A 27,979-nucleotide genomic window follows, 5' to 3' on the forward strand; every position below is an offset into this window, starting at 1 on the left:
GATATTGATTAATTTAGCAAGGGAACTGTATTTTAAGGCTCGTATTTTTTCCCATTACGCCTTGCATTTTGCAGAATTGGTTGGTCCTGACAAACTTATAATATTTCATCCGGAATGGCGACCCGTTCTCGACCACTCTATCTATCCGTTCTATCCGTCGGGGTCAACCCGCACCTACCGGGTTGGAGCCATCCGTAAGCGACTCAGAGTCAGACTCGGTACAAGTAGGTTCAGTAGGAGCAACGATTCCGGTAAGTGCAAAAAGAATAAGCGGCTCCAACCCGTTGGTTCATCGGGACAGACCAAGGAAGGTCCAATGCGAATCGTGGGTGCAGCAAGTTCGAGTCAACCCGAATGAATGAAAGTATAAGCGATTCCGATTCGTTGGAGCTGCGAGTTCGGGTCGGGTATTGTACCTATTTTGACCTGATCCGTTGTCAGATATCAACATTGAGTCTCTAATTGAGAATTAATATACCCACCAAAATTTACACGTTAAACACACAAAGCTAAACATTAACACAACTGCCCTTGTCATCAATCACATGTCAGATATCAAAATTGAGTCATTAATTGAGAATTCAAAAAAGTAACACATTTCAAAACTTTACAGAAACAATTGAGCGCATCGGTAACATTTACAAACAAATATTTCCTGAAAGATTATTTTATTTTATTTCAATATCACGATCAATTAATGTCACCATCGGCGGTTTCTTTCATTGACTTAAAGATTATTTGATTTGTTAAATTGCGTGCGCAATCATATTTCACTGTCTTACATGAGCGATTTAATCACCTTTTTCAAAGATTATTAAACGTTATACCTTACATTGTTCAATTGCTATGCTTAAATAGATTTTCTTCGATCATTTTTCAGCTATACACAATGAAGCGAAACATTCACGCGACTATTGGAAAAATTATAACAAAACTTACGGATATAGAAATATATGACATATTACGTTGAATAATCAAGCAGAACTCAAACGATTATAGAAACATAACCGAGAAAACGAAAAATGACTATTGCTTTAAATTACGATCATGAGATTTACAACTTTTCCCAGGACATACCCAGCAGACATTCGACTTATATTATTACACGTAGGTGAGTTTTGCAAATGTGGTTGATCAATTGAGTGTTAAAAAAGCACCATAATTTCTTAATTCGGTTATACATTAGCGAAAAAAATGTAGTACATGTATCTATAAACAGCGCTATTTTTTATCGCAATTGTACGGGTCCGTTAATTCGATAACCACGAGTATATGCTGATTGATGTACCAATTTCCCATATCCATGCAATTGTCATTCAATCTTTTCAAGCATTTTTTTCAGGATAAAACAATCCGATGTGTTTCACGTTGATTGCTTTTCGTAAATACGCAAGATACAAAGGAATTGAACTGACTATTGAGCGATATTGAATAACGATCTGATTACTTTATACGATTACTGGCAATGTCGTATTACCATCTTGAATGTTAAACAGCGTGTCATTCGCTAAGACGAAATAGTAAAGCATTAATCGAAAACATTTCGAGGATTAGATTTTGCTAACATAGTAAAGAATTGACGTAGCAATTCGAGGTACATAATTCAGACTTTGTCATGTCTGTTGTCGGGTCCGTAAAGTGACAACATGATCATAGATATTGACTATCTAAATAAGTGAGATTATTACGTTTTTCATAGACTCCAGAACGTTCCTTTTCATAAACTTTGGCTCAATTCATCCATCCTTTTAGATGGTAGTACGATCGATAGGTTAATAGCTCCTATTAGTTATTAAACTTATTTTTGGTTTTTTAGTGGTCGTTCAGTCGGTCTTGGCTGCGCGCGCTTCTAAGGCGAGAATTTTTGCGTGCCACTGGCTCTAAGTATGCTGCTGGAGCCCATCCTTCAAGGCCGGTAGCTAAATAAAGAACACAGTTTGGATTGAATGAGTTTTGATTTTGTTATTGTAGCACCATTTGCCGTGCGATGGGGTCCATGGATACTTACCGATCACTTTCACAAACCACCATCCTGCACAGCCGACTTTCAGCAGCTCCACTACTTCAGCCTCTTTCATAGAAACTTCTGAATTTCCCATTGCACAGTAATCAGCCAATGACACAAACTTGTGCCCCGGCACGACACTATCCTCTACAGTAGTAAACTCATCTTCGCTATTCGAGTAGTCGGAGCTCCATGCATTGCTTTCCTGGTTATCGTGTTCGGACGAGGAGCATGAGATTCCGGTAGCGTTTAGAAGACTATCATCGTTCATATGAGCTATCCGTGTGACCACGTCCTGTGCCAGGCCGACCATTCCTCCTATGCCTATACCGTTGGCCTGCAATGGCGGCTGTTGGTCGCTGCTTAATATTCGGTTCGGTGTTCCTTGCACAGCTTGTGGAACGTCCCATGAAGTCATGTGCCGCAAAGGTCTGGATGGAGGAAATAAGTAGGAAAACCACCAAATCATTGCCAGATTCTACGTGTTTTACATAATTGGCTAAATCTTAATGAAATGAAATGAATCTTACTTGTGGTTCAAGCCGTATTGCTTGATTTTTTCACCCTTTAGCTCTTCCAGTTGGTTCAGCAAAACACGCTTGATTTCAGCGACCCATTTGTTTTTTATTTCAATAGTGGTAGCTTGTATAGTATGCACTTCTTGGCGTCCTTGCAGCCAGACCTCGAATCGTCTAGAGTCGCCGCGAACGGATTCCGTTAAACCGATTTGTGACATCTGTTTTTTTGGCCAGATAATATAAGCAATATTACTATTATATCGAATGCAGCTATCTGACGCATGTCCATACCTGTAGCCAGTGTTTAAATTGATAAGTACTCTTGTTGTGCCCCGTTTTCGACCCTTGTTTACAAAATAGCATTGCTTTTTGATACAAGAAAATGTGCCTATTTTGTGTTTTCAGCCGTAGCCGCAAGTCCTTTTTACTTTCCGTCCAAACTTGGAACGAATCTTGCATCAGTAGTTCGCCTTGCTGGGATAGGTCAGCCTGCATTTGCAACGATACGAAGGTACATCGTAAGGAAATGCCCGCACAGTTGTAGATGTATTTTCGAACTTACCGGGAATCCCGTTATTGCAATTTGGTGCATTGAATCATTGACACACTTTAATACAACCAACATACAATCCAATGCTTTCTGCAACTCTCGCGAGCATGTACCAGTATCGCTGAACCTAAGGAAGGGAGAAGATGGAAATCTATTATCGAAAGGACCGATGAAGTAAATCAAGATAGTAGACCTTACTTTAGCAAATCTTTAAGCAAAAGTTGATACTTTGTAATTCTTTGTACCGGCTTTAGCAGATAAGCGGCCAACGGCAGTTTATGACCGAGCTTCTTTTGGCATTCTTGCAGGAACAGATGCGTATCAACGAGCGTCTCCCGAAGACGTTCAGACCGGGGTATGTTTTGGCAATAGTACGAGTAGAGGCGGAAAAACGTATCTCGCTGAAATGAAACATTGTAAAACATTTGTAATCCTACAGGAATCTATAGGACCCGGGCGCCTTACCCGTTGTACGAAGCAAAGGGCAACAAGTTCTGTGGTGGAAATACAATTTTCCAAATCCTTCAAGAAAATGTCATTGTGAAAGGTGTACAGCTCATGCAAGTTGCCAAACAGTATGTCCGACTTTCCTTGCAAACCCGGCGGCACCAATGAGCTCATTTCCTCCGAGAGCATTTCATCCTTATAGCCCTAAAGAAGTAGTAAGAAAAAGGAAATAATCAGTATATTAGCAACATTTTGAAGAATATAATGTTGAACACTCGAACGACTTAACAACATGACCGTCATGGGTTCAAGCCCTGTATGAATGGACCGTGCCCCCATACGTAGGACTGACTGTCCTGCTATGGTAATCAATAAGTCACTGAAAGCCAAGCCCCCCAAGTTCACTAGTGGTGCAGGAGGCCTTGACCGACAACGGTCGTGGTGCCAAAAGAAGAAGAAGATGAATAATGTTGATTAAATGATGCGGTAGGGTCGGATGAGGACTAATCCGCAGTGAGTTAATATTTCGTATAGGAGGATCATCCTGCTATGAAAAAACTATTGCTAAAATAAATTTGATATACATTTTGTTAAATATAATGTTTTACAGAAAAAAAATGCTAGTTTGTCACGAGTAAATGAAAGATATATTATTTGCTAAAATTTGTGTAAATCTTCAAACGTGATTTACACTTTCAACGTATTACAAGGATTTTTAAGAAGTAATTTAACAATTATCATGTAAAATAAAAGTAGATAATATGTATCAGGCCCTGTTTCATAATTTATTTCGATTCTTCCATTACAAGTTCTGCGGAATCCAAGGAACCAGTACACGTTGCCCCGTGTAACCCAAAACTCAACAACCACTCACATTCACGGCTTTTATATGGCATATGGTCATATTCGACAGACATCAATTTGAACCCCCAAAAGCGGTCAACTTTCTCTTGCTGCAGCATACGATTCGGCACATAATTATAGTCAAACACGTAGCTGAATACAAAGCAGTACCCGACGGCAACCCAAAAATGCGCTCCGTTGCTGGTCATTTGTTTAATGGAGGCAGTTAACCATCGACTTTTTTATGAATTGTGTTAAAGAGAGGGAGATAAAGAGAGAGGGAGATAAAGAGAGAGAGAGATAAAGAGAGAGAGAGAAAGAAAGAAAGAGAGAGAGAGAGAGATAAAGAGATAAAGCAACCACTATAAAACGAAAAAAATTAAAGCATCTTGCCTTAGTGGTCATATTGTAATAAGATGTAGGCAGTTGTACGAAATTGCTAATAAACCAACATTGTCTTTAAATGCCGATGGCAAGCTGCAAAGATAGTAGGACACATAGTGGGCAAACATCTGTTGTCATGTTGTTGTAAGTTTAACATGTTGCTATAGTTATTAAAGAGAACTTACTATGTGTTTATGTTCATCATAGTTTTGGTATTCAACATCCATCTTGGAATTTCGGAATGTTGGTTGTCGTTGTTGGCTTAGACCAGCATATTTTTCTCCCGCTGCATTTATGAAAGATTCCTTGCGCGATCGCATTTCGGCTCGCAAAAGTTCCTTCTTGTTTCGGGACCGTATTGTTTCATAGACGCCTATGTCGTCAAAAATATACGGCAGATTTGTTTGGTCACTTCTTGCAATCACTTCCCCCAGCTGCAGCTCTTCGTCGGGCGGCATAAAAGAACTGGCCGGTCCATGAAGCAATTCTTCTTCTCCGTCACTGTTTACTGGCAAAAAAATTTGTCTCCGATCATTTAATCGAAAGCCTGCGGATGTTGCCGACTCGGCGCCACGGCGACAACGCTGTAAAGTCATGGCTTGGTTGACGTAGTCGAAATTTTTGAACCTGTCCGAGCAGATAAGATCGCACACGTTGGGCAACGAATTGCTGGCCAGCGATGGCTTTTCTGGCTCGAATTCGAAAAGTAAATTGGTTGGTAAATTGCGGGCCGTTGGTGTTGTGGCCTTTGACTCCCGAGATACCGGTGTGAGAGGCGCATGATGATAGTCTCCGCTGGAATACGGAGGCGGTGGTAAAGAGTTGTACAGAAGCTGCTGATGAGCGTTGTACTGTTCTTTCTCCGCCTTTTCCTCTTTTGATGATCGCTTTTTTGACCGACGATTACCCGTTCGAACTAGTTTGTGGCGTAGAAAATTGCCATAATGGTATCGCGTGTATTCATCGGCACTCGAGAATCCTCGTTGACGCACAAAATCGTTTATTACACGACGGTATTGCTTTTCTGAATAACCCCGTGCTGGTTTGCATTTCTTAAGCGTCATAGCACTACCATTCAATGAACGATTTAAAGAGTATTTCATCAGGGACTTTTCACAAAACGCTCGAATTTGACGGTACGTTCTTTGGCATCGCGATGGTGCCTTGGTTTTTGTGATCCTCAGCAATGTCGCGTAAGGGGGAACATCCCGTTGGTCGCGGTTCTTTTCCAACCTACGCGATGAAACAAAGCTATGGTTTCCTGGCGTACGGTGGTAGTTCAACGTTCCATAGTGCTGGTTTTGATTGTGATAATACTGTTCGAAGCTGCTGTTCCGACGACAAAACACCTGCGAGTTACTATTCGAAGAATAGTACCGTCGTATTGGAGGCTGAGGCGGTAGCGTAGGTGATGGAACAGATTCAGCCCTAAGCTTCTCTTTTTTTACCGAATCGCAATCGTTGTTCGAGGCGGATATGGACGGCGGGGCCATCGTAGAGGGTGCACGAGAAAATTGACCATTGTCCGATGCTCCGCTACTGTTGTAAATGTACTCCATGATATCAAGGTATCGTTTCTTCATTAAATAGTTCCGAAAGTCGCGGTCTTTAACAATTTCTGTATAGGACATGGTGTCGAAGTATTCCTGTAGGATGGCCATCTCAACGGTTTCATCGTTATCTTCGGATTCATTACGCTCTAAAAGCTGCACTATCTTACTCTTTCGAAATCGATTGCTGCCATTTCCGTTGCTTACGTTAGAGGAGCGTTGGGATTTGTAGCTCTTCCGGGATTGCATTGTGTCGGACGCTGCATGTATTTCGGGACAGCTTCCACCAAAGTTTTGAGCAGATCTTCGAAGGGTGGACCCACTCTTCAGCGAATGATAAGAGTACGGCAACAGCTGTGCTCCTTCAACGTTTGAGAATGGCAGGATGCCATGCTTTCCGGTGATCGATTTGTTCTTGTGGAACAATTGCGCTCGACTACCGAACGGCTGAAAGGCAGAATCATCTTGCTGGCTGCCTAACATTCCATTGCACAACTTCCTCTGCAAATCGAACAGTGTGCTGTCCAGACCAGTGTTCTTTCCTATCCAGCTAGTTGGAAAATCTTTCGGAGAGAAACGTGGTATGGTAATTTCTCGCTCCCGATGCCCTTTTGCTACCATATCGTCCTGTTCCCCGAACAGAGATGCTCGATAAGACAATGTGGACGAAGATTCTGATCCATTAGATACAAAGGACTTCATGAAACAAGCAGCGGAAAGCTGCTCATTTTGAGCTATGTTTTCGTGTTCAACGTTGACGACGTCATTCAAACACCTGGAGCCTGCTACTACGGATGATGACATCCTTGTGCTTACAATGCTGCCGAGACGACGGTGAACCTTCCCAACGATGTAATTTGCAGTGCTCTTTACCTTTCCGGGCCGAAAAAGAGAGAGATGCCGTCGTTTGTTATCACATGGTTCCGTTGCGGTTGATGTAAGATTATAGTTGCCAAATTTCATCCTCGTTTTCTTGCGTTATATCCTAATGAAATGCAGCTATACTGAACTTTCGAGTAAATATTCACTTCACTTTTATCACTGTTCTTCGCTGCTGTTATTCGCTTCTTTTCGCAAACTAACTGAAACTACACACCAAAATATTAAACTCACACACATATTAAACGACTATCAAACAATGATCACTTTAAAATGAGCATTTTTCCATTGCCGCATTCATTTAGCCATATGAACAATATCCATAGACACCAACTTTTACAAATCATCTGTTAGTTTGCGCGTACACGGTTTTTTTTTTTTCATTTTCTTCACTTCACATTGTGTTGTGTTACTTTTTCTGTTATCAACCAGCGTCCCTAATACACCGAACGTAAGACCAAATTAAAAACTAAAATGTTGTACACCATTGAAACGCCTAATAAACCACCCACTTTGCCATGTTGGCGAAATTTAAACGTTTTATACTTCGCGTTTAACGGTTATTTGAGGTGCAAATAATAAAAAGGTACCACAGAAAACTTTCTTCTTCACGAGCGCAGTGTGTATTAGTGTGGAACCGGAGGGGGAACGAGTGCACCCATCTTAAACATGGACGTTGCTAGAGATTTGGCGAAACTTGGCCAACAGACTAAATGCGCTTTAATGATGTTGGACGGTTTGCTGATATGATCGGAAACACTTATGTTTGAACGTGTTTGAACATTATTTTTTTAAACAAGTTACAATAAACAGTTGCTTATTGAACTCAACATTTATTCTTGTAACTTCATATACTAACGAGATTTCAATTGTGCTAACAATGGTTATCGTACTACTCGTTGTGCATCTAGCTCAACTGTTCATTGATGTTTGATTCGCAGTTCCTGTTGGACTGATCTTTTTGTTTCACTGAACTATATTAACATATCTGTACGAAACTCGATGCTTCTTTAATTCCGAATCGCTTCATAAATAACCAGAGATTGGCCTCACAGCTCTAGATTAGTGGCACACATAAAGCGCGCAGCCGCCTCAAAACACAATTGTTGGCCACCAAAAGCTAAAAACGTCATCGTTTTCAAATCGTTTAGTAGTCGAAACTTTCCACATTTTTTACACTATGTCTCGCGAACATTACAATACAAACTTGTACGCTTTTTAACTCCGAAGGAGAGCATTATACATATTTCATTACTTGACTTTCTATACTCTGAAACGCTTCACGCACTGCTATATAACGGTAACATGATCTCACAGGGCGGTCTTTACGTTTAAAAATTAAACCGAATACATTTCAAACCATGATTCACAAACATAAAACACTGTTTGTACCTTTCAACATTAAATCTTATAAGCACACATGTGAATATATATATAAAAAAAAGAAAAAAAAATAAATAAATATATATATATATATATATATATATATATATATATATATATATATATATATATATATATATATCATATATGATCATAGATCACCGGGAACCAATCAAATGATTTTATAGAAAAATTAAAAAAAATATATAGAAAAATAAGCAAAACACAAACTAGTCACTATAAAGCAATAAAAACCACAAAACTTGCACTCCTTTTTTGCGTAGAGCTATTCGCATAATTTATAAATTTAACATAATTTTGAATCGTTTCGGCACTTTTTTTATAACACAACACAATAAACTTTACAACAATTGAACAAATTTACACACACATCCATATAAAAGCTGTTACAATCCTTTGGTGCTGTAAGATTTATACAGACCCCCAATCACGGTGAGCTATCGATACGAACTGAAAACAATAGATGTAGCGGATGATATTTGAGCCTGGATGAAAGGCACTACTACTGCGCGCCTGCTGCATGGAGTGCACACTAGTTGTGCGCTCTTTTTCGGAGACGATGCAGGTAAACTGGTCAAACACACGCAAGTCTTGTAGTAGTCTACCATGGATGCGCATCCCATTTATGATTATGCCAATATGTGATGATAGCATGTGCGCATTTGCAACGGAGAAACCAAGACGCTCTGGATAGCGCGCTTTTCTTTTTTCTAATTGTCTGATAAGACCCGAGAGCGGCTGTACTGCATATCGTTTCACGAGCTCGAGTAAATACTCACCTCATTGCATCGATACAAAAGAATCGGATCGTTTTTTATATGGTTTCTTTCGCTTACGGTATAAGCGTTATCTCAAACAACTATCGTATACTTCTTCGCGCTCAGCTGCCTTCACTTCACGAACCAAAGCAACACATAGGTTTTCAGGTAAAGTTTATGCGCATCAAACTACTGCACGTAACCACATGTGTTTAGTTAGAGGCACATAATGCAACAGGAGAAACAACATAATCTTCCGGTGTAATAGAAAATGATCGCTACATTTTTTTTCCTAATTGTTCCATTGTTTATATCATTATTTGCATTTTTTGCGCAAACAATCTTAGAAATAAGTCGCAAAACGATTTGTGCTTTTTGATCAGTTCATGCGATGCTTAATTGATTTTATGGATTGTACTAAACATGGCGATGCGTGCGAAGAGAGCGACATACACCAGAGGTCAATTGATAAATGTGCCTGTCCATTTGGATCGTCATCCTGTAGCAAGAACCCGCAATGAATAAGTTTAATGAATCTGTGTTAAAGACATGGCACTGGCAAATGTTTTCTCCGTACAAAAAAGTATGGAGAGGCTAGCTCAATCAAACGGTCAGTAAGAAAGAGTAGCATCTCTATGGTTCTTTGCTATGGATTCGAGTATAATAAAGGTTTTTCCTGTGTAACGGCAACTCGTTACCCACTGCTTAATACATAGGATGGTCCGTTGAGCGAAACGAAAAACCGTTGACTAGAACAACTGACCAGCTTTCAGCAAACCACATCAAGCGCGCATCGCGATTCATTGTTAGGTATTATTTTGGCGCTACTCACTAGACCACGCGTAGATCTGCCCAATCCGTCTTTTGAATTGCTTTGTAAACCTCTTTGCTGTTAACCAGGAATACTAATTTAAATTAACATCCGTTGTTGATGTCCGAATCGCAAAGTCATTAACACAAGTAAGGATTTTCATGGTTTCCGCATTTCATTGTACAAATCCTGCTAACAAACGCGCGAGAATATCGATCTAGCGATCTTTACCCCATGATGGATGAACTTAGGTTGAATCAAACCTTTATGACTACATTATGTGAACATTTTCAATATTACAGATTTCCATTAATAATGTTACAGTACTTTGAAAGTTGTATAAATTTTCACGGACCATACTTCCAGTTTTGGAAAGCCATGCCATACAAATACAAACGCGTTGGGCTCATGTATTTATGCCAGGTTAAAAAAATGCAGCAGCTCCAAAATAAATGTGTAAAGGAAAGGTAGAAAGCTGTAAAACGGGACCGTTGATTACTTCGGACAAAGCAACAGAGCCTTTTGGTCTGCTGCATGCACGTTACCAACACAACGAATATAAGATCCAACAGATATTTTGAATAAAATCCAAAGTCTAGCAACGCCAAAAATCTGAAGAGACGGCGAAGAAAACCGAGAGAGAAAAGGAATAAAAGCATGAAGATGCTCTGGTTTGTTCCACCCATCCAAAGTTGAAAAGCCAGTTTCTCTTGCACCGAACTCGTTTCTACACATTCAACAGCATACATCTATTTCTTGCTGCCGTGCTACGTTGCTACACTGACACCGTTTAACTGTTAATTGCTTCTCATTTCCGCAGATCGCTTCGAGTCAATCTCATATTGATCGGCCAATGTATGTTATATTCCCACATGATTAACCATTTGCTCAAATGTAACACGTTAATGCAAACGTGCTACATGTTTAGACAAATTAAAAGCATCGTTTACTTGCTAGCTTTACTTGAACTGATGCTTAGGAAGTATTTATTATTTACCATAACACGAACTATTAACTGTGTTCGTCAATTGCGTATGCCAGGACATTGCCAGGACAGTCAATACAAAGTTTAATGCAGTAGCAAATTGAACTAAGAATGCGTTTTTAAGCGTTTCAACGGATGAATATTTTAAATTACGTGTAATCGAACATGAAATAAGAAAAAAACACCACTTACCTTTAAAATAGATCCCATTTCCGCGACATATATACGCTCCGTTTCCAAAAGTTCAGCTAGCACGTGTCCTCTCTTCAGCTTTCTTTCGTCAGCGTCCTAACATAAGAGAAACGGCGTTGAAGCATATCTATTCTTTGCAACTGTACACAGGGTTTCGAGTAATTTACCGTTTGACTTTGCGAATTCAGATCACTGTCCGAGCTGGTTATGGCCGTATCGCTGCTAATCGAAATACCCGAGTCCAGGGGTCCTTCAATCGAACGTGGTCGTGATGAATAATTTTCAATCTGTAAATCGGTTGCAAGAAGAGGTTAATTGTTATTTTGACGTAAAGTCTATCAAATGTATTGTCCCCTGTTTATATCTGTGTATAATCAAACAGTATGTATAGGACACTCTTTTAAACTTTATTGAAAACAACAAGTGAATGACAATAGATTAAACCCTTTTAGTTATATTCAAAAAATCAAAAAAAATCGATCTAAAAACGGTTGTCAGCATAATTTCTATGCGTATCTTGTGAAACGTTTTCAAATGCAACAATGCGTTGAGATAATTTGAATTTGAATTAAAAAAATGATTCGAAGCACGTTATATCAGAAGGAAAACGTACCTCATATTGAGGTATAATGTCTGAATTATTATTTCATTTTCATCCATTATTAATCATGATTCTTACCTTGTTTTGAGAATTTCTGTGCTTTTTGACACACGCACAGGTTTCATTCTTGTTATGTAACGCATTATCACTCTGCAAAGCATTGTTGTCTGTTGCTGCCGAAGCTGTAAACAGGTTGCATGCTAAAGCCGATTTTCCCGTGCTGCTAGCATTTGTCACATCTATCGAACTGACAAGACGCGATGAACGGTGGGCAAATGTTTGTGGTTTTTTTAGGGCACAACAACAAACATTGACAGTGTTAAAACATTCTCGAAAATCACTAGATGCATTTTCGTTATCATCACCATCCAAATCGCTCGTTACCGGGCTAGAAGGTCCCTCAACTTCTTCGAGATAGTTCCGGTTTAAGAACAGCGAGCCATCACATCCTAAACGGATACTTGTTTTAGAAGTGTATCGATTTCCGCCACTGTTTGAAATCGTGGTCGCTGAACCGTTACCGCCCGGTAAACTGTTTGCACAGGTAACATTTGAAACATGGGTGGACTCGCTGCAAACTGTGCTGCTGCCGTTACTGCAGCTGCTATTGCTACTGATGGTACTGCTGCTTGTCGATACAATCGAAGATGGTTGCTGCTTGTCGGGAATAGTTGAACATTCACTCTGGTCGCAGTAACCATCGTCCTTATCGGATTCACTCCCGGTAGAGCCACAAGAAGAGGTGGATGCGTAGGAACAGGAAGAAGATCTATCGCCCACGTCCGTAGTAGAGATCAGCGATACAGGTTCTGGTAAAACGTTACAGCTGTTTCCATTGGCGCCGGTACTGCTGCTGATGAAGATTTTGATGCTGTTATTCTCTTCGTTTTTTATCTTGTTGTTAATGTCTATCTTGTCGTCGTAAGCCTTTGTTTGCGGATTGTTTTTCAGTTTAATGTTGCGCTGATTTTGATGATTCCAAAACTTATGGCGAGACGATGAAATTCGGCAGTTCTGGGGAGATTGAGCCAAGGATTTTTCAATGATCATGCTATTGCTCTCCAAATCTATTTGCTTTATCTTCGAAGTAATAATAACACGTGAATCATCATTCATATGCTTTATATCGGTGGTAGTAGCATTATTCATTTTTTCATTGAACGTGCTGCTGTTAAGGAGGTTATTAATTACCAACTGATCCTTTATACACGCGGACGATTCCTTCTTGCTCGCCTTCGCCATATCGCCATCATCTGTACTCACAACCGAAGTTCGTTTGCCATTCGAAATTATTTCTAATTTATCTGGTGGGGGTGGTTTGTTATTGATGGCAGTTGACGGAACCTTCTCGCTACCGCCCTCCATCCTAGCTCTAGTCTTGCAAGAGACAGATGATGAGGTCGAAGAAGCTGAGGATGAAGAAGACGACGAAGACATTGGACAGTTTGAAAATTTACAGTTCTTGTAACCACAAGTACTGCTTGTCTTACTGTTTTTCTCCTTTCCTTCTGCTGCATCCCCGATCTGGTTTCTATCCATGATAAGCTTTTCAGTCGATTTCGACTTTGACAAACGTTGAAATTTCTTGGAACACACTTGTACCTGTTGCTGTTCCTCGTTTTTCCCTTTGCCGATTCCATGTTTCTGAGCCTCGTTCATGCTTTTCTCTGCCAGTTGATCAACACCCTCTGTCGAGCCAATATGGTCTTGTCCTTTAATTATTTGTCGAATGCGCTTGCTGATTGTGTCGTCACCGGATAAACCATACGAGTTGCCATTATCCGGTGAAACGGGAGGTAACGTTACTTCTGTTGTATTTGTATTTGTTAAATTACTTTCTGTTTTATACCTGGCACTTAATCGTTTATGCACTAGATATTTGTTCGGCTCCGATTTCCTATGCTTCTCAAACCGATGCCCTGTAGTAGTTTCTCGGTCTGCTGTCATATTGTTTGAGCGGATAGGATCGCAGCTTTCGTTAGTGGTCGAATTACAATTTTGACGATTCGATAGTGAAATATTTGAAGCAGGGTTAGAATCCCCCTTGCAATCCAGGAACAGTTGATTGATGCGATGGATATCGTTCATCGACTTATGGCGCGTAAGTAAGTTTGTGCTCGTATGGCTTTTCTGAAGTTTGAACATGCGACAGTTTTCCTGCTTCAAACCTCCACTTTCAAGCAGCTCTGGGGCCTCTGCACTCAGTGGTTTTGTCAATATTTGATGGTTCATCATGATTACGTTGGCACATTTTTTGGCCGCCGGCGATTGATTGATCACACGCATCATACTGGGTCTGTTGTGCTGCCTAACATCCCAACTGAGTCTTTTATGTTGAACATCGCTAGTCTTTGTCAGAACTGCAGAACTAGATTGCGCAGTGTGCGCATCCAAGTTCTTTTTCTCGTTGATCACTCCGTATAACTTGTTGTCTACATACCGCTCGTAGCCGCGGCTGTCGAAATAATATTGCACCGTTTCTAGTTTGCTTTTCTTCTTATTTTCAAAAAGTAATCCGTATTTTTTTTTCGCCAATGCCTTGATTTTGATATCCGAGTCGTTGATGTACTGCAATTTACCACCTGCCGAACTACTTTCCGTTGTGTGCGATGAGTTTGTACCAAAACCATTATGTTTTTTATATACCAAATATTTAGATTTGCCAGTTTCTCCATCATTATGATCCTGGTCTTTGCTGGTTATTGACGTTCTTTTATCTTTATTTTCACCTTTGCTTATCAATGGGGTGGATGGTTGCAACTGATCAATTGTCATGTTCTTCACTACCTTTCCATTATTAGGACTCTTTGTCTTACACTCCACGATAATAGCTGTGGAGGATGTACTTTTTGTATCGATATCTTGCTTTAAAACCATTGTATGATTATTCAGATTCGAAGATTGTGCAGCTAGATCGATCGTATCCACCTCTGACGCTTGCTTATTTTCGACTTCTTCTTTCTTTAAATTCACATAGTTTACTTTCAACAGCTTCATTTTGGGGATCCTAGCGGTAGCGAAGGATTCATCCTCAACTCCGCTGCTGCCTTTGTTCGGTAATCCTGGTTGGATTTTCCGTCGGCAGTCCACCTTGGGTTCTACCTTGATTTCACTTCTGTGTCCACCTAACACTCGGCTGCTGCTCGCGCTACGATTGTTTCGGAACTTAGCGTAATGCTGGGACCCTTTCCCAGGGTTACTATTTGACGCCTCATTTGTCGCAGGCACTGCCGACCCCGGGCGATGTGCGTTTTGTTGTGAAATCGATCTAAGGGGTGCCGTAGATTGATGTACAACACGGGATGATTGATGCATCATCATTTTCTTCACATTGCGTACTTATGTAACACTTTTATTCACTTCACGTTTTTATTCAAAAATATAACTTTCGATTGTATAATACAACGTTCACTTCCGATCAATCATTGGAAACCCTGCTAGGAATAATATACACGTTGTTGTATATATATGTATAAACACGTAACATCTAATAAGCTTAGTTAAAAGATTAAATTCTAGATTTTGTTTTGTTGAACCAGAAACGACAAATGAGACAGTTTATCGGAAAATCTATAAAAATACCTCATCTTGTTTTCTCTAGTATTATCTTTGTGGATACCCATGCACTAGACCATCTTTGTATGTAATCGATTGTAATGTCTCAGGAGTAATCGAAAGGGTGCACTATCTGTGTATAATAACCCCCTTAATCTGATTTTGGTCATTTTTGACCTAACAAATCCTTTCTCCATGCTAAAATATGGTCTATTATCATACTTTTATTTTCAAAAAATTTCGAAATTTAACAATAAATACTCTGCCTATTTTGCCGAAGTCATCGTGGTAATATGTGTAAGAGTTCCCACCGTTTACATTTATATAAAATATACTGTACATGTGCGATGAATGCATTAAAATATGTTAATAAAAATCAAGCTACTCTAATTCGACCTGATCACTCGAAAAAGAGCAGCAAACAAAAAACATCAAAGTACTCATGTTCATTACCATCTTCTTTTTCAATGGTGAAACCAAAATAAAAATCAAAAAAGAAGCTTAGAAACTGTAACTGCATGATTTGTTCAACCAGGAAAACCCAAGCATTTTCGAAAGTCGATTTCCTACAACTGGAGATGAGCTCAATTTTCCGTGCGCTTCTTCATCTATCCATCAATTGATTATCCGATTCAAGAAGCAGGCTTACGAAGGAACGAGAGAAGAGGTTCAGCATAACAAATTGCAGGACCAGGAAAACCACAATTAACCACTCTTCTCTTGATGCTGCGATTCTCCACCATTTCAATACAGAAAGTGGCTGCGCAAATTGCATGGAGAAAAGATGAACCAATGTAATTCCAATGGTACAGCAAATTGCTATGTGGGATAAAGTGCGGATGGATTATGCATAGCTATGTACAAATTTCGTGAAACTTTGTCTAGTTTTGGCTGTGAACGGTCGCTTTGCATTCCTTACGTAAGCAAAAACAATCTTCTTTCCATTAACAAAACAACACGCATATTTTTATCCATCGATTTCAGGTAGCTATTGCCACAGAGCCACAGCTATTGAAGTGTTTGCTCGTTTCAATCGACGACAATTTACTTTTTTGGGGCGGTGATTTAACTTTTCTTTTAATTTGCATGCATCTACTATTGACGTAACATGTATTCGAACTTCAGTAAACACGCCTCCAACTCCCGTAAACTCGCGATCAACTAACGTGGCTTTTGTGATACACTGCACTGAATCAGCACGGAAATAAAATCCTCATATTTCAATGCTTTTAGTTGGGCGAGAACCACATGTTTACAAAACACATCCTGCTTATTTGGTGCAACAACCGTAGCCGGTCAAGGCTTTACTGTGGGGCTTGGCTATTAGTGACTTATAGATTACCCATATAGTATGCTTGTCAATCCTGCACTATTGGAGATTGGTGCATTCGGGGCTTGAACCAACGACGGGCATGTTGTTAAGTCAATCGAATTGACGACTGTACCACGGAATCGACTGACATTACATTATGTTACATTATACCCATTTGAAATAGCCACCACATGTTTACAAAACACATCCTGCTTATTTGGTGCAACAACCGTAGCCGGTCAAGGCTTTACTGTGGGGCTTGGCTATTAGTGACTTATAGATTACCCATATAGTATGCTTGTCAATCCTGCACTATTGGAGATTGGTGCATTCGGGGCTTGAACCAACGACGGGCATGTTGTTAAGTCAATCGAATTGACGACTGTACCACGGAATCGACTGACATTACATTATGTTACATTATACCCATTTGAAATAGCTTACGCGTTATATGGCTTCAGCAACGAACAAAAACAGAAATCGAACCCTTTCATTCGTCAATACTACTTTTAAGGATTGCTTATGATGGTACATATTTATGTTGTTCATCTCAATTGTCACTTAGTTTATTTATAGACAATAATAAGGGAGAAAATGTTACGTTGCTGAAAAGTGAAAACCTGCGATTGTGAAAGTAGCTTCCACATCCAAATTGTATACAACAATGAACCCTGGCAAAAAGTAAACGAAAAGCTCTGTAGATGCTATAGCGCGACCAACGTAACAATATAGTAAACGTCATCTTAAAAACTCCCACGCTGTAATGCTTTACTCTTTCAATAGCATTCCTGCAGCGTAATTCTGGGAGAAAAAAGAAAACAAACACTTGAACGCACCTTACCATTGCATAGGATCGAAAGTGAAAATACCGCCGCTCTTCTTACAACGTTTCTTACTATTGAAATGCTTTCTATTGTAGCTTTCGTCAAATGGTTTATATCTGGGTACCAATATATTTATAATTGTTGCAGAACTGTTGTCTTCTATAATTATGCTCTCTTGAACATTTGTGTTCCTTTCAATTCAATATCTTCACATCGTCAACATTTGCAGACACTTTTGCATCCCCAAACGAGGATATTGGTTATTATACATATTAAACCAGTTGAAAACTATTCTCTTTCATATGGAAGACTGAAGCAAAATATGTAATTTCAGTTTTTCATTATCATTTACTAGTTCAACAAAACAATCTCTACGAAATCACAACGATGCAGCTATATTATAATCATCATGTACACATCAAACACACAACAGCTGGGAAATCCAAAGTTGTTATAATCACTGGTTCTATTTTTCTTTTATGACATGAATGTAAAGATTTTGCAATTATTTTAAAACAGTATCACTTAGTATCGTGTTTACCAAACAAACTACGGTTTACACTAAACATCACTCACACACCAGAAAGCTGTGAACAAACATTTAATGTTGAGATGAATATATCCATAACATCATCTCATGTTCACACCTGTTTAACTACTCCATCAAATTTCGCATTAATTCTAAACTTGAATGCTATAAAAAACACAAACTCCACCAAATGTATAACGAACAATTCGCCGTCAAATGTACTAATGATACATATTTCTCTTTTCTTGTTGGTTCAACCAGCAAGCTTTATGCTTATCAACGTACACACGTTCGCCACAACACTGCGGAAATGCACGACTCAAAACAAGATTTGTCACATATTCTCACATATTAATCTTCAGATAACAATAAAATATTGTTTGCACATTCCACGACACATACCACTAGGTACTAGGACACACCACTACCTCTACAAAACCCTTCACACATAACCCCATGCACATTTGGTATCACACAAAAATCCCAACGGTTTGACAGTTACAAACAGGTTACAAAACTGTGTAAAACTTGTTAATAACACAATAAAGTCTAACATAGTAAATCCGAATAGCAGCACGACACCACGACGTCCAACCGCTACGAAGCGCCTCGGTAGACGAATGAACTGTGACTGAAGAAAGCAACACACTCGGGAATGCGCGCTCGGTAGCGTGCGATCACAGAGAGAAAACCTCACGAAAAAAACATATTTCCGTTAGCTCACTTGCTCATGATGATCATGGCGGCATACTCTCTTGCCTCGCGCATTAACGGAAGCATTATCGATCTCTCATTCCAGCATTATGGCAGAGAGTGAAGCATTAAAGAGCAATTCATAACGTTCAGATCATGGAATGGGTGGATAGCAAATAGAAATGTTCGTTCATTTCAATATTTCAAAAATATTATCACCTACTATTTAATCCACTATAGTATTCTAGTTCACTTGAATCAATCACTGTACAATAATCGAACATAATATGAGTTGCTCACGATTACATATAATGGTTGTACGTTTAATTACGAACACGAATACGAATAATACGTATTTACAATACATCAATGTAAATCAACATTTGTTCAGATGTACTCCAATTTTTATTTTCCAACCAACACATTGTCCAAATCAAGCACAAATGACTACCGTTGAAATGTACTCTTGACCTACACTGTCCAGCAAAGTACCGCTACTGCTGCAACACCATCTAGTCTACAGTACCCAAGGCAAAACATGCTTCCCCAATTAACCCGCATTTCTCTGCACGCCTTGTAGGTTTTTTTGTTGTTGTTTTGGCTAGCCACAGCTTCAAGTATTGCTGTAGCTTACGTGAGACAAAAATGCTTCGTCTCGGCACCATTACAAAATTGCGTTAAGACACGTTTTTAAGAGCATTTTAATTGAAAAAAAGAAACTTAATCTGCAAATCGATTCATCTTATACGATACTAATTGATTCTTTTTGTGACGTACACTTTATAGTGCGTCAATTTTTGAGTTACCATTTCCTATGGGACAAGATAAAATATAATCAAAAATAAAACGTTCAAGTCAATCTAGAACTAACTAGATAGTCATTAAATTCACCATTTATTTTAACATTCTAGTGGGAATGTTAGCTTTAGCGTAGCATGTATCATTTGCATCTATTTCGACTGCACGATTTAAACATACAAGCGTTCTTGACGTTCAGGAAAAGGACGGTTCTATGCTCCATAAATCATTTCATCATCCCCCCTCCATTAACAATTAAATCGCATATCTCGTAGTAAAACACATTTCTATTCGTCCGACACTATATGTTTATGTACAATATATAATCATAAGATAAAACTCCTACCCTAAGCCATCTCCTCAATTCATTTTCACTTCATTTGTTACACCTCTTGTTGGTGGTTTGTTTCGACCGATGACATTGTTTCCCAACATGCCATAACGAAAGGTCGATGTGCTTTTCTTTGTTTACCCCTCTGCAGACAGCGAACAATTCATCGCAACAGACGAAACATTTTACTTCATTCCTGTATCTCATATATATCTTCTATCCTCTCAGTCTATTGTTACATAGTTAACGAACAATAAATCGTGTCACTCGATCGCGATATTTATAATGAAAGTTTATATGGCAACCATTGATACTAACTAACTTTTTAATCTAATCTAATCAAATCTAACTGACTAAGAAACATTACGTTGATAAGCATAAGAACTGTCCGCAATGCAAAATGTAGACTTCTGCAATGCAAACGGATAAATTCCAAGACAACACGAGTGAAAAAATAATAATCCAACTGTGAGTAATCAATTTCCAACATTAATTTATGTTCAGTTTACTCACACCATCGCTGGTTGATAAAAGTAAATTCAAAGGTGTGAGTATTCTGAAATAGTATTGTATGCGTTTCACGCCAAAAAACGAACTTTACTTTTGCTCTATATATGTATTGCCAAGCCCATGCGAATCGACACATACCAACAATAACAAATATGGATTCACATAGATTCGCTGAGAAGCATAACTCGATGCATTATAACGTTGTTATGAAAACTGTATTTACAAATCCCAAACAATTCACATAAATGGTAACAGCGCTAGGTGTTTGATCTCGTTTTTCATTGTTGCATATACATTGGTTGATCAATCTTGCGTTTGAGAAACAATGTGTTGATTTTTCGTACACAAACATTAGTATCAAACGTTACTAAGAAAACAATCTTACAGAGCAGCGATATTGCAGAACCGTTCGATTTGAATTTCAAACAAAAAAAAACTACAACTCTTTTTTACTCAAAACGAATTGTTCTTTTTCTTGAAGAGCTTAATTCAATTGATCATAAAGAAGTACAAAAATGAGAACAGATTAATTGCTATTTCAATAATATATTTAATTTAGGTTCATGATGATTCATGAGAGTTTTTTTTTATTACTAATTTTTCATACCAAAATAAGTTCCACACAGTTCATCGTCCTTCTCGTAATTTCATTTAACATGCACATTTCCTGAAACATGAGTGTAACTGATGTACACTTTCAGCCGATAACAGAAAATGTCGATTACGGGCATAAATTTGCGTGTAACGATGATTGCATGATTGGGTTTGCTGTACGAACGGATAATCGTACACAATCGAAGAAAATGTATACTGAAGTCTTCTGATGTATGGCAGGAGGATTGTGATATTGTATAGAAAATGTTTGTTTCGAAAAAGGCAAATCAGTAAATATTAACTAATTTCAACTCAATAATCACTAAATAGACTATTCTGCCACAGATAGCACCGTAGAAAGTAATAGGTATACGTTACGAGACAATTTAAGTAGACACTATTATTGTGTTAGCGCTTACAGCATTTGTTCGACAAAATATGATCACTAAAAAAGGAAAAGTTTAATTTCCACAAAACGGGTCGTCCGCAGGAAAGGAATTACGTGCATCAATTATATAGAACATAACAAGATGTTCGCTTTCCCTCACGTGATATTTTTAGGTCATGAGTTCTGGAAACAACTTGTCCTTCCTTGCCTCTTAACCAAAAGAATGAGGCGAATGCAGTCAAAGATTCCGGTTGAGAACCACTTTTCACGCCTCACCTTCCTCGTGCTAACTTGTCTGCATTTAGGCCAACCACAAAACTAAAGGCCTACATCCGACGATAGCCTGTTTAGTTATTACACTAGCTTTCTGGTCAGCTAAGAGAACCAAGGTAATTCCTGTTTTCCGTATAATCTGCAACAGGAGTACCGTAATCTTTATTGCCTAACGTCCCGCTGCAGCCTTGACAGGTTGCATTAGACCTCTCCCAAGCATCCGATTTTTAGTTTTTCTTGGCCGTTCTCTACATTCTTTTGCTTATTACTGCTCTTGCATCAGTACAGCGTTTTGCACACTTCCTCTTTGCTTTATCTCTCATCCTTGCTGAGTGAAGAAGCTGCCTAGTCAGAGAAGGAAAATGGGCCACAATAAATGACGCAATGAGAAAGTCCAACCATATCGTAACGTAAGGGCCTCGACCTACATAGCATGTAATGTAGGTAATTCATTCTTGCAAGGTAGAACAAGTTTTGAAAACAAACTGTTCGGTAACCATCTCGCAGACATCACAAAATTACCTCGATTGAAATGTTGTGATGCAATTTCTCGTTATTCAAGGTTACAGCATAACTTCTAGTTTGTAAACTGGAATTATTAATCGTGTCATGAGATCAAACGAAATTAGAACAAATCTTTTGCGGCCAACAGTCTAACTGACCCATAACCCATAACTGACCATTGATCATAGTTGAAGTTTGTATAAATGTCTCGAGCGGCTGGATGGTATGCTCTGAATAATGTATGATGACTACGATAATAAGTAAAAATAAATAAAATGAGTACAGAATACTGCACAAAAATCATCTTTATATTAACGAGAGACAAATGAAATGAAGCAGAGATGAGATACTCAATTCTCTATGATGCAAAAAAACCAACCAAACCAACCTTTTTATCGATGAATGTATTATATAATTATTATTTATTGTCTAGATTGTCCAGATAGTTATTGAAAAATGCAAATTAGTATGATCCCTTTGTGACGAGAAGTACAACATACTCACCTTACTATACGAGCGTCGCGTACGAAACATAGGATGAGGAGCACCACCTGGAGGCTGCAGCGGTACCGCAGGTTCCGGGGTAACGGTTTGTACTGGACGTGGCGGTTTTAAGGTCAGCTTCTTTAATGTAGTCATGCGCTTATCACACATCAGTTGTACGTCATCGATACGTTGCAGCACCTATTTAAAAATGTATGTAACATAACATACATTTTTATAACATAAAACCATTACATTATAACTTAAATATTTAAAAAAAACATTCGCACATGTATGATTAACACAGAATTTCAAAAACAAATAATTACGTACAATATTTTTACGATTTGCAAATGACTGAAATTATTTTTACAAGTTTTTTTATTCAAATGTATCTGGTTGGCTATACCAAGAGTTTGTATAATGGTTTCAATGTTAAATTTACCTCATGCTGAAACAATCCATGCAATTATATTTATGAAGACTTACCTGGGAAACTAACGCCTTTGTTTCAAGAGTTGTATTTTCTTGAATTTCATTCTTTATTTCGTTTGGACTAGATAATTTAAATTCCGCAGCTGATGCCAGATAATCCTGAATCTCCTGCAGGCTCTGTTCTGCTATTTCTGCTGAAACAGAACATTTTTCGATTCGCTGAGTTGCCAACAGTTCAATACCTCGTGTACACCATTTATTTGCCTAAAAGTAAGGAAAATAATAACCTTGCCTACATTTGCCCTATTATTTGACCCTTACCTTCTCAACCCGTTCCATCAACTCGCGAGCTTTGGCAAGTGTGTCTATTCGTTTCGATAAACGATTGTGTATCAATTCGCACACACGATTCAACTCATCACATTTTGGTTGAACCACCTCCTTTGGACAAGAACTAATACAGCCTCTTGAGCCTATTAGACGTTGACCAACATTGATCACTTGTTCTGCTCGCTCAACATCTACACTACAGATCACCTGAAATTCTTTGGTTTCTTGCAGCAATTGGTCCATTCTGGTCACAGTTTCGCCAATTTCAGTCATATCCGATACGACTTTTAAGTGTCGGTCAAAGTTATTCTGATGTAATGAAGAAAGATCGTATATAAAATTATTTCACAACCTACAACCTTATACAACATAACGTTAAAATCTTACCTGTAGCTCGCGAAATTCTTGCTCAAAGCGACGAAGTTCAAGACATTTCTTCAGTCTCGACAAGTGCATAGTCCAAAAGTCCTCAAACTGACGCTCGGTTTCCTCCAGTTGTACCAAAAGTCTGTGACAATCGCGACTGTCATCAAAATGATGCGTACTAATATTTAAATAATTTCTTGCACTGGATGTTTTATCGGCATGCGCTCAAAGGTTTTTGTTTGACAACATAGCCATGACGTATGTTTCATTTAACAAAATAATGGTTTCGTTTTTTTACTTAACATCAGTTATTAAAATTGAAAATCATATGAGTAATTGACATTAAAATATTGTCACAATTTCAATAGCACTATGCCTCAGAATATCAATTCATGAGAACATTTTTTTATTATTAACCAAATTCTTGACCTTTACCAATGATTTCTTTGAAATTTGTTTATCGTATATTTAAAAAAAATATAAATATGTATGTTCATAGTGCGCAGATCAGTTAATGCAAGGTAAACAATAACATGGTCGTAAATGTATGTATCAATGGAATATTGTCATTTTCTTTTTCTTAATCTTTAGTGTATCAACATATGTAGGTTGTTATAAATGCTTCATAGACAAATAAGTAGCATACTACTCATATATACTAACTCATATACGCATATACTCTATATATACTATACGCATATATTCGAATATTTAGTACTATGCTATGGTGTGACGACTAAGAGATAAGAGCCATTCCGTTTATTACAGAGCCGTCTATAGAAAAAACTCAATGGCGAATACTCTATAACATTTCTTCATAATATTATATATAAATAAATATAATATAATATACAAATATATTAGAATATTTCAAAGATTCTTCCTCTGCTTTGGCTCAAACCAATCGTAGTCGGTCAAAGCCTGGGCTTTCAGACACTTACTAATTACACATAATAGCAGGATAGTCAGTCCTATGTATGGGGGGCACGGTCCATTCTGGGCTTGAAACCAAGACGGGCATGTCTGTAAGTCGTACGAGTTGACGACTGTACCACCAGACCGGCCCTATTTTAATGTATAATAAATCAAAATACATGAAATCAATCAAATTGTAGAAATAGCTATATGTCCAAAACTGATACTGTAGTTTTCTAATGGTTTTGTTTGCATTTCAATTACACATTGTTAAACACGCAGTTGAAAACTTGCCTCATGCTATAAAAATTCATTGATATTGTATTCATAAAATAACCAGTGCAAGGTAAAGTGTTATCTTATATTTATCTTAAATTCTAAATCCTAAAGGACTGCTAACATGAACAGAACAACCATGGACAGTCAAAAAGATAAAAATTAACCAACAATTGTATCTATGTTACGATCAATAGGATAATATTTTCTTGATCCAAGTTGATCATCATTATCTGTAAAGTGCCTTTCAAAAGTAATAATAGCGACAAAGTAACAGTAAATTATATCAAGGCTCATTGGCAGCAACACCTCTCCCTAACAGAACATTTTATAAAATACTGTTTGCATATTCTTCTATTTCTATTAAACAAATTTGTTAGCATTTAACGCATCACTTACCTTTCAATTGAGCTTATATTTCCAAAACGCTCAACAGTTTCCCGATCGCATTCCTTTTTGCTTTTCATTTCCTCTAGCAAGACCTCTCCGTGCTGTCCAGCAGAAAGTATATCCTCCTGAAATAACCGTATATTTCGTTTGATGCTTAATTCATCACAGCTTAATCGTCCATTATCACATACCTTCAATTTTTCATATTGTTCTCCTTGATCGTGGATCAATTTTTCTGTTGCTTCTACTGAATTCGGAAATTCCATATCATGAATTGATTTCATGAAGGCATCCAAATTTGAAGAGATGATATTAGTCAAACCAGAAAATTTTTCTAATGAAATGCGTTGCTGTATCCAATCATGATGAGAATAGGCAAGCTCACCGCCTAATTCTATGGTTAGCTGACTGCGACAAACATAGTCATACAATTCCTCTAGCGTTGCACAAACTATAACGCGGAAGCGAAACTCATCCTTGAAGAATTTATTGCTCACTTCTGAAATAGCTTTCTGTAAAAAGCCTGCCGGTCGGATCACAAAAACGAAGTGTACTATCGCCGGGAAATAGATGGAAATTTTCAACAATACTGCTTTCACTGCCGCCCATCTATCTTTGCGCCGATCGATGATTAGGTTAAACCCTAGATCCGCCTCGGATAGCGAAGGTACAGACGTAAGGTAAAGCATTAGCTTCTGATATTCGAGATCAGTAAGATTTTGAAAGTTGTTATAATCCGGAAACGTTATCAACGGGCAACCGTCCTTGGATCGACCGCCTTAAATGAGACCAATCAAAATGTATCACTACACCAGTCGGATATAAGCAATGGCAATGAGACCATCCTACGAAGCGATCGATCTTACCCGTGATGATGGCATACTGCGGATGTAGTAGGTCTGCCACATCTCCTACGCTAAGTGGTTCCTCGGCAGAGCTGACACTCACGCCCGAATTCATATTGTCTCTTATGGTTGACCCATTCGAAGATACGTGTCCGTTCGTAGTAATCAAAGAACTACAACTGCCAAACGTATTCAAATTGAAGTTGTTACCATTTTGGCACACATTTTCAATGAGCCTATTGATGTTGGTAGAATTCTGCAAACTTTGATTTAGCACAGTCTGCACAGATGAGACGGATGTCACTGATGATTGATGTTGAAAAGCATTATGATAATTATTAAACTGATGATTCTGCTGGTGGTTTTGGTGGGCTGAGTGATACGAACTTGCGTTGCTACTTGTACTTCCGTTGGTTGCAATATTACAATTTTCTAAAATAAAAAAAAGAAACCGAAAGGACATGGTAATCTTTTTATCGAGATTTGATGTGGCTCGTTAGGTGAGTTCTTACTAATTTAAACAGTTCTTGATAATGCCTTTAAAAACGTATCATCTTGTAGAAGAAAACAAGATATTATAAACTTTACTACATACCGAAATTGTGGATATCCTGGTCATACCTGATCTTTCTTCTTCTTTTGGTACAACGACCGTTGTCGGTCAAGGCCGCCTGTACCACTAGTGGGCTTGAGGGGCTTGGCTTTCAGTGACTTATTGATTACCATAGCAGGACAGTCAGTCCTACGTATGGGGGCACGGTCCATTCATACGGGGCTTGAACCCATGACGGTCATGTTGTTAAGTCGTACGAGTTTACGACTGTACCACCAGACCGGCGGGCTTTACCTGATCCTGCCATGCCTAAAATCTAGCACAGTTGCACACTTTTTAAAGAATCCCCTTACTCTGAGGTATCCCCTATTGTCAGCTTCGAAACCCAATTCAAATCAGGAACTGATAACAGCCCATTAAGATACCTAAAACCATAACCAAACCCATACCGGTCCTGAGACCGATAAAGTAATCATACCGTGTATTTACATTTACATTTTTTACCTCTCGAACCTTTCGAAACAGAGCCACTGGATTTCCGCAAGTGATGGAAACCCCATCCATCGAACCCATCGCACCCTCAACTCCATATAATTTTGGCAGGATTTCGATTAGTTCGCTACTGGCTATTGGCATAGAGACAGGGGGATACAGGGCTTGGAACAGATCATGAGCCCATACCGGTCCTGGAGTTGATACTGATTCCATATTTGTCCTGGAACCGGTCATGAGCTCATACCGAACCTGGAACCGATACTGAATCCACACCGGTTCTGAAACTGATTCAGAACCTTTACCCATCCTAAAACAGATTTTCAACAATCCTGGAACTGTTCCTGGCCTTTATCGGATCCGTAAACGTAACCCTGTTTCGGTCCTGGAACATATACAGTTCCTGTTCTGATCGAGTAAATGATTCTACAGATCTCCAAACCATAGGAGGCAGTACATGTGCAGATTAGGAATACCGTATGAATTAGCATAGGATTTGAATTAGCGAATGAATGAATCAATGAATTAGCGTAGGAAATAGCTTAGGAACTTTAGCTCAATTTGTGTATAGAATATTTTCGTTGCGAAACTAGAAAAAAAATGTAGGAACATGTAGTTGGACTGTTGCATTACGTTTTGACTATTTGTACCGTCGT

General features: G+C 38.6%; 1 protein-coding gene across 6 annotated transcripts; it reads right to left on the reverse strand.

Moving 5' to 3' along the window:
* Positions 1 to 619: 619 nt before the first annotated feature.
* Positions 620 to 26,705, reverse strand: LOC120908763 (guanine nucleotide exchange factor DBS-like). 6 transcript variants are annotated; one of them, XM_040320106.1, is made up of 17 exons: positions 26,666 to 26,705; positions 26,300 to 26,581; positions 25,625 to 26,211; positions 25,443 to 25,558; positions 23,874 to 23,994; positions 23,478 to 23,795; positions 23,211 to 23,420; positions 22,743 to 22,922; positions 11,494 to 11,613; positions 11,327 to 11,422; positions 3,539 to 3,724; positions 3,272 to 3,474; positions 3,086 to 3,200; positions 2,815 to 3,012; positions 2,536 to 2,741; positions 2,009 to 2,436; positions 620 to 1,919 (listed from the first exon to the last, which is right to left on the reverse strand). In XM_040320106.1, coding segments are annotated over exons 1-17 (3,474 nt in total). In that variant the 5' UTR covers positions 26,667 to 26,705; the 3' UTR covers positions 620 to 1,812. The 6 variants fall into 6 exon arrangements, with proteins under 6 accessions (XP_040176040.1, XP_040176039.1, XP_040176038.1 ...); XM_040320105.1 differs by having other exon boundaries at positions 23,874 to 24,009; XM_040320104.1 differs by having other exon boundaries at positions 23,874 to 24,030.
* Between the last annotated feature and the right edge of the window lie 1,274 nt (positions 26,706 to 27,979).

Source organism: Anopheles arabiensis, chromosome 2 (assembly GCF_016920715.1).
Source record: "Anopheles arabiensis isolate DONGOLA chromosome 2, AaraD3, whole genome shotgun sequence".
In the NCBI taxonomy this organism is placed as follows: Eukaryota; Metazoa; Arthropoda; class Insecta; order Diptera; family Culicidae; genus Anopheles; species Anopheles arabiensis.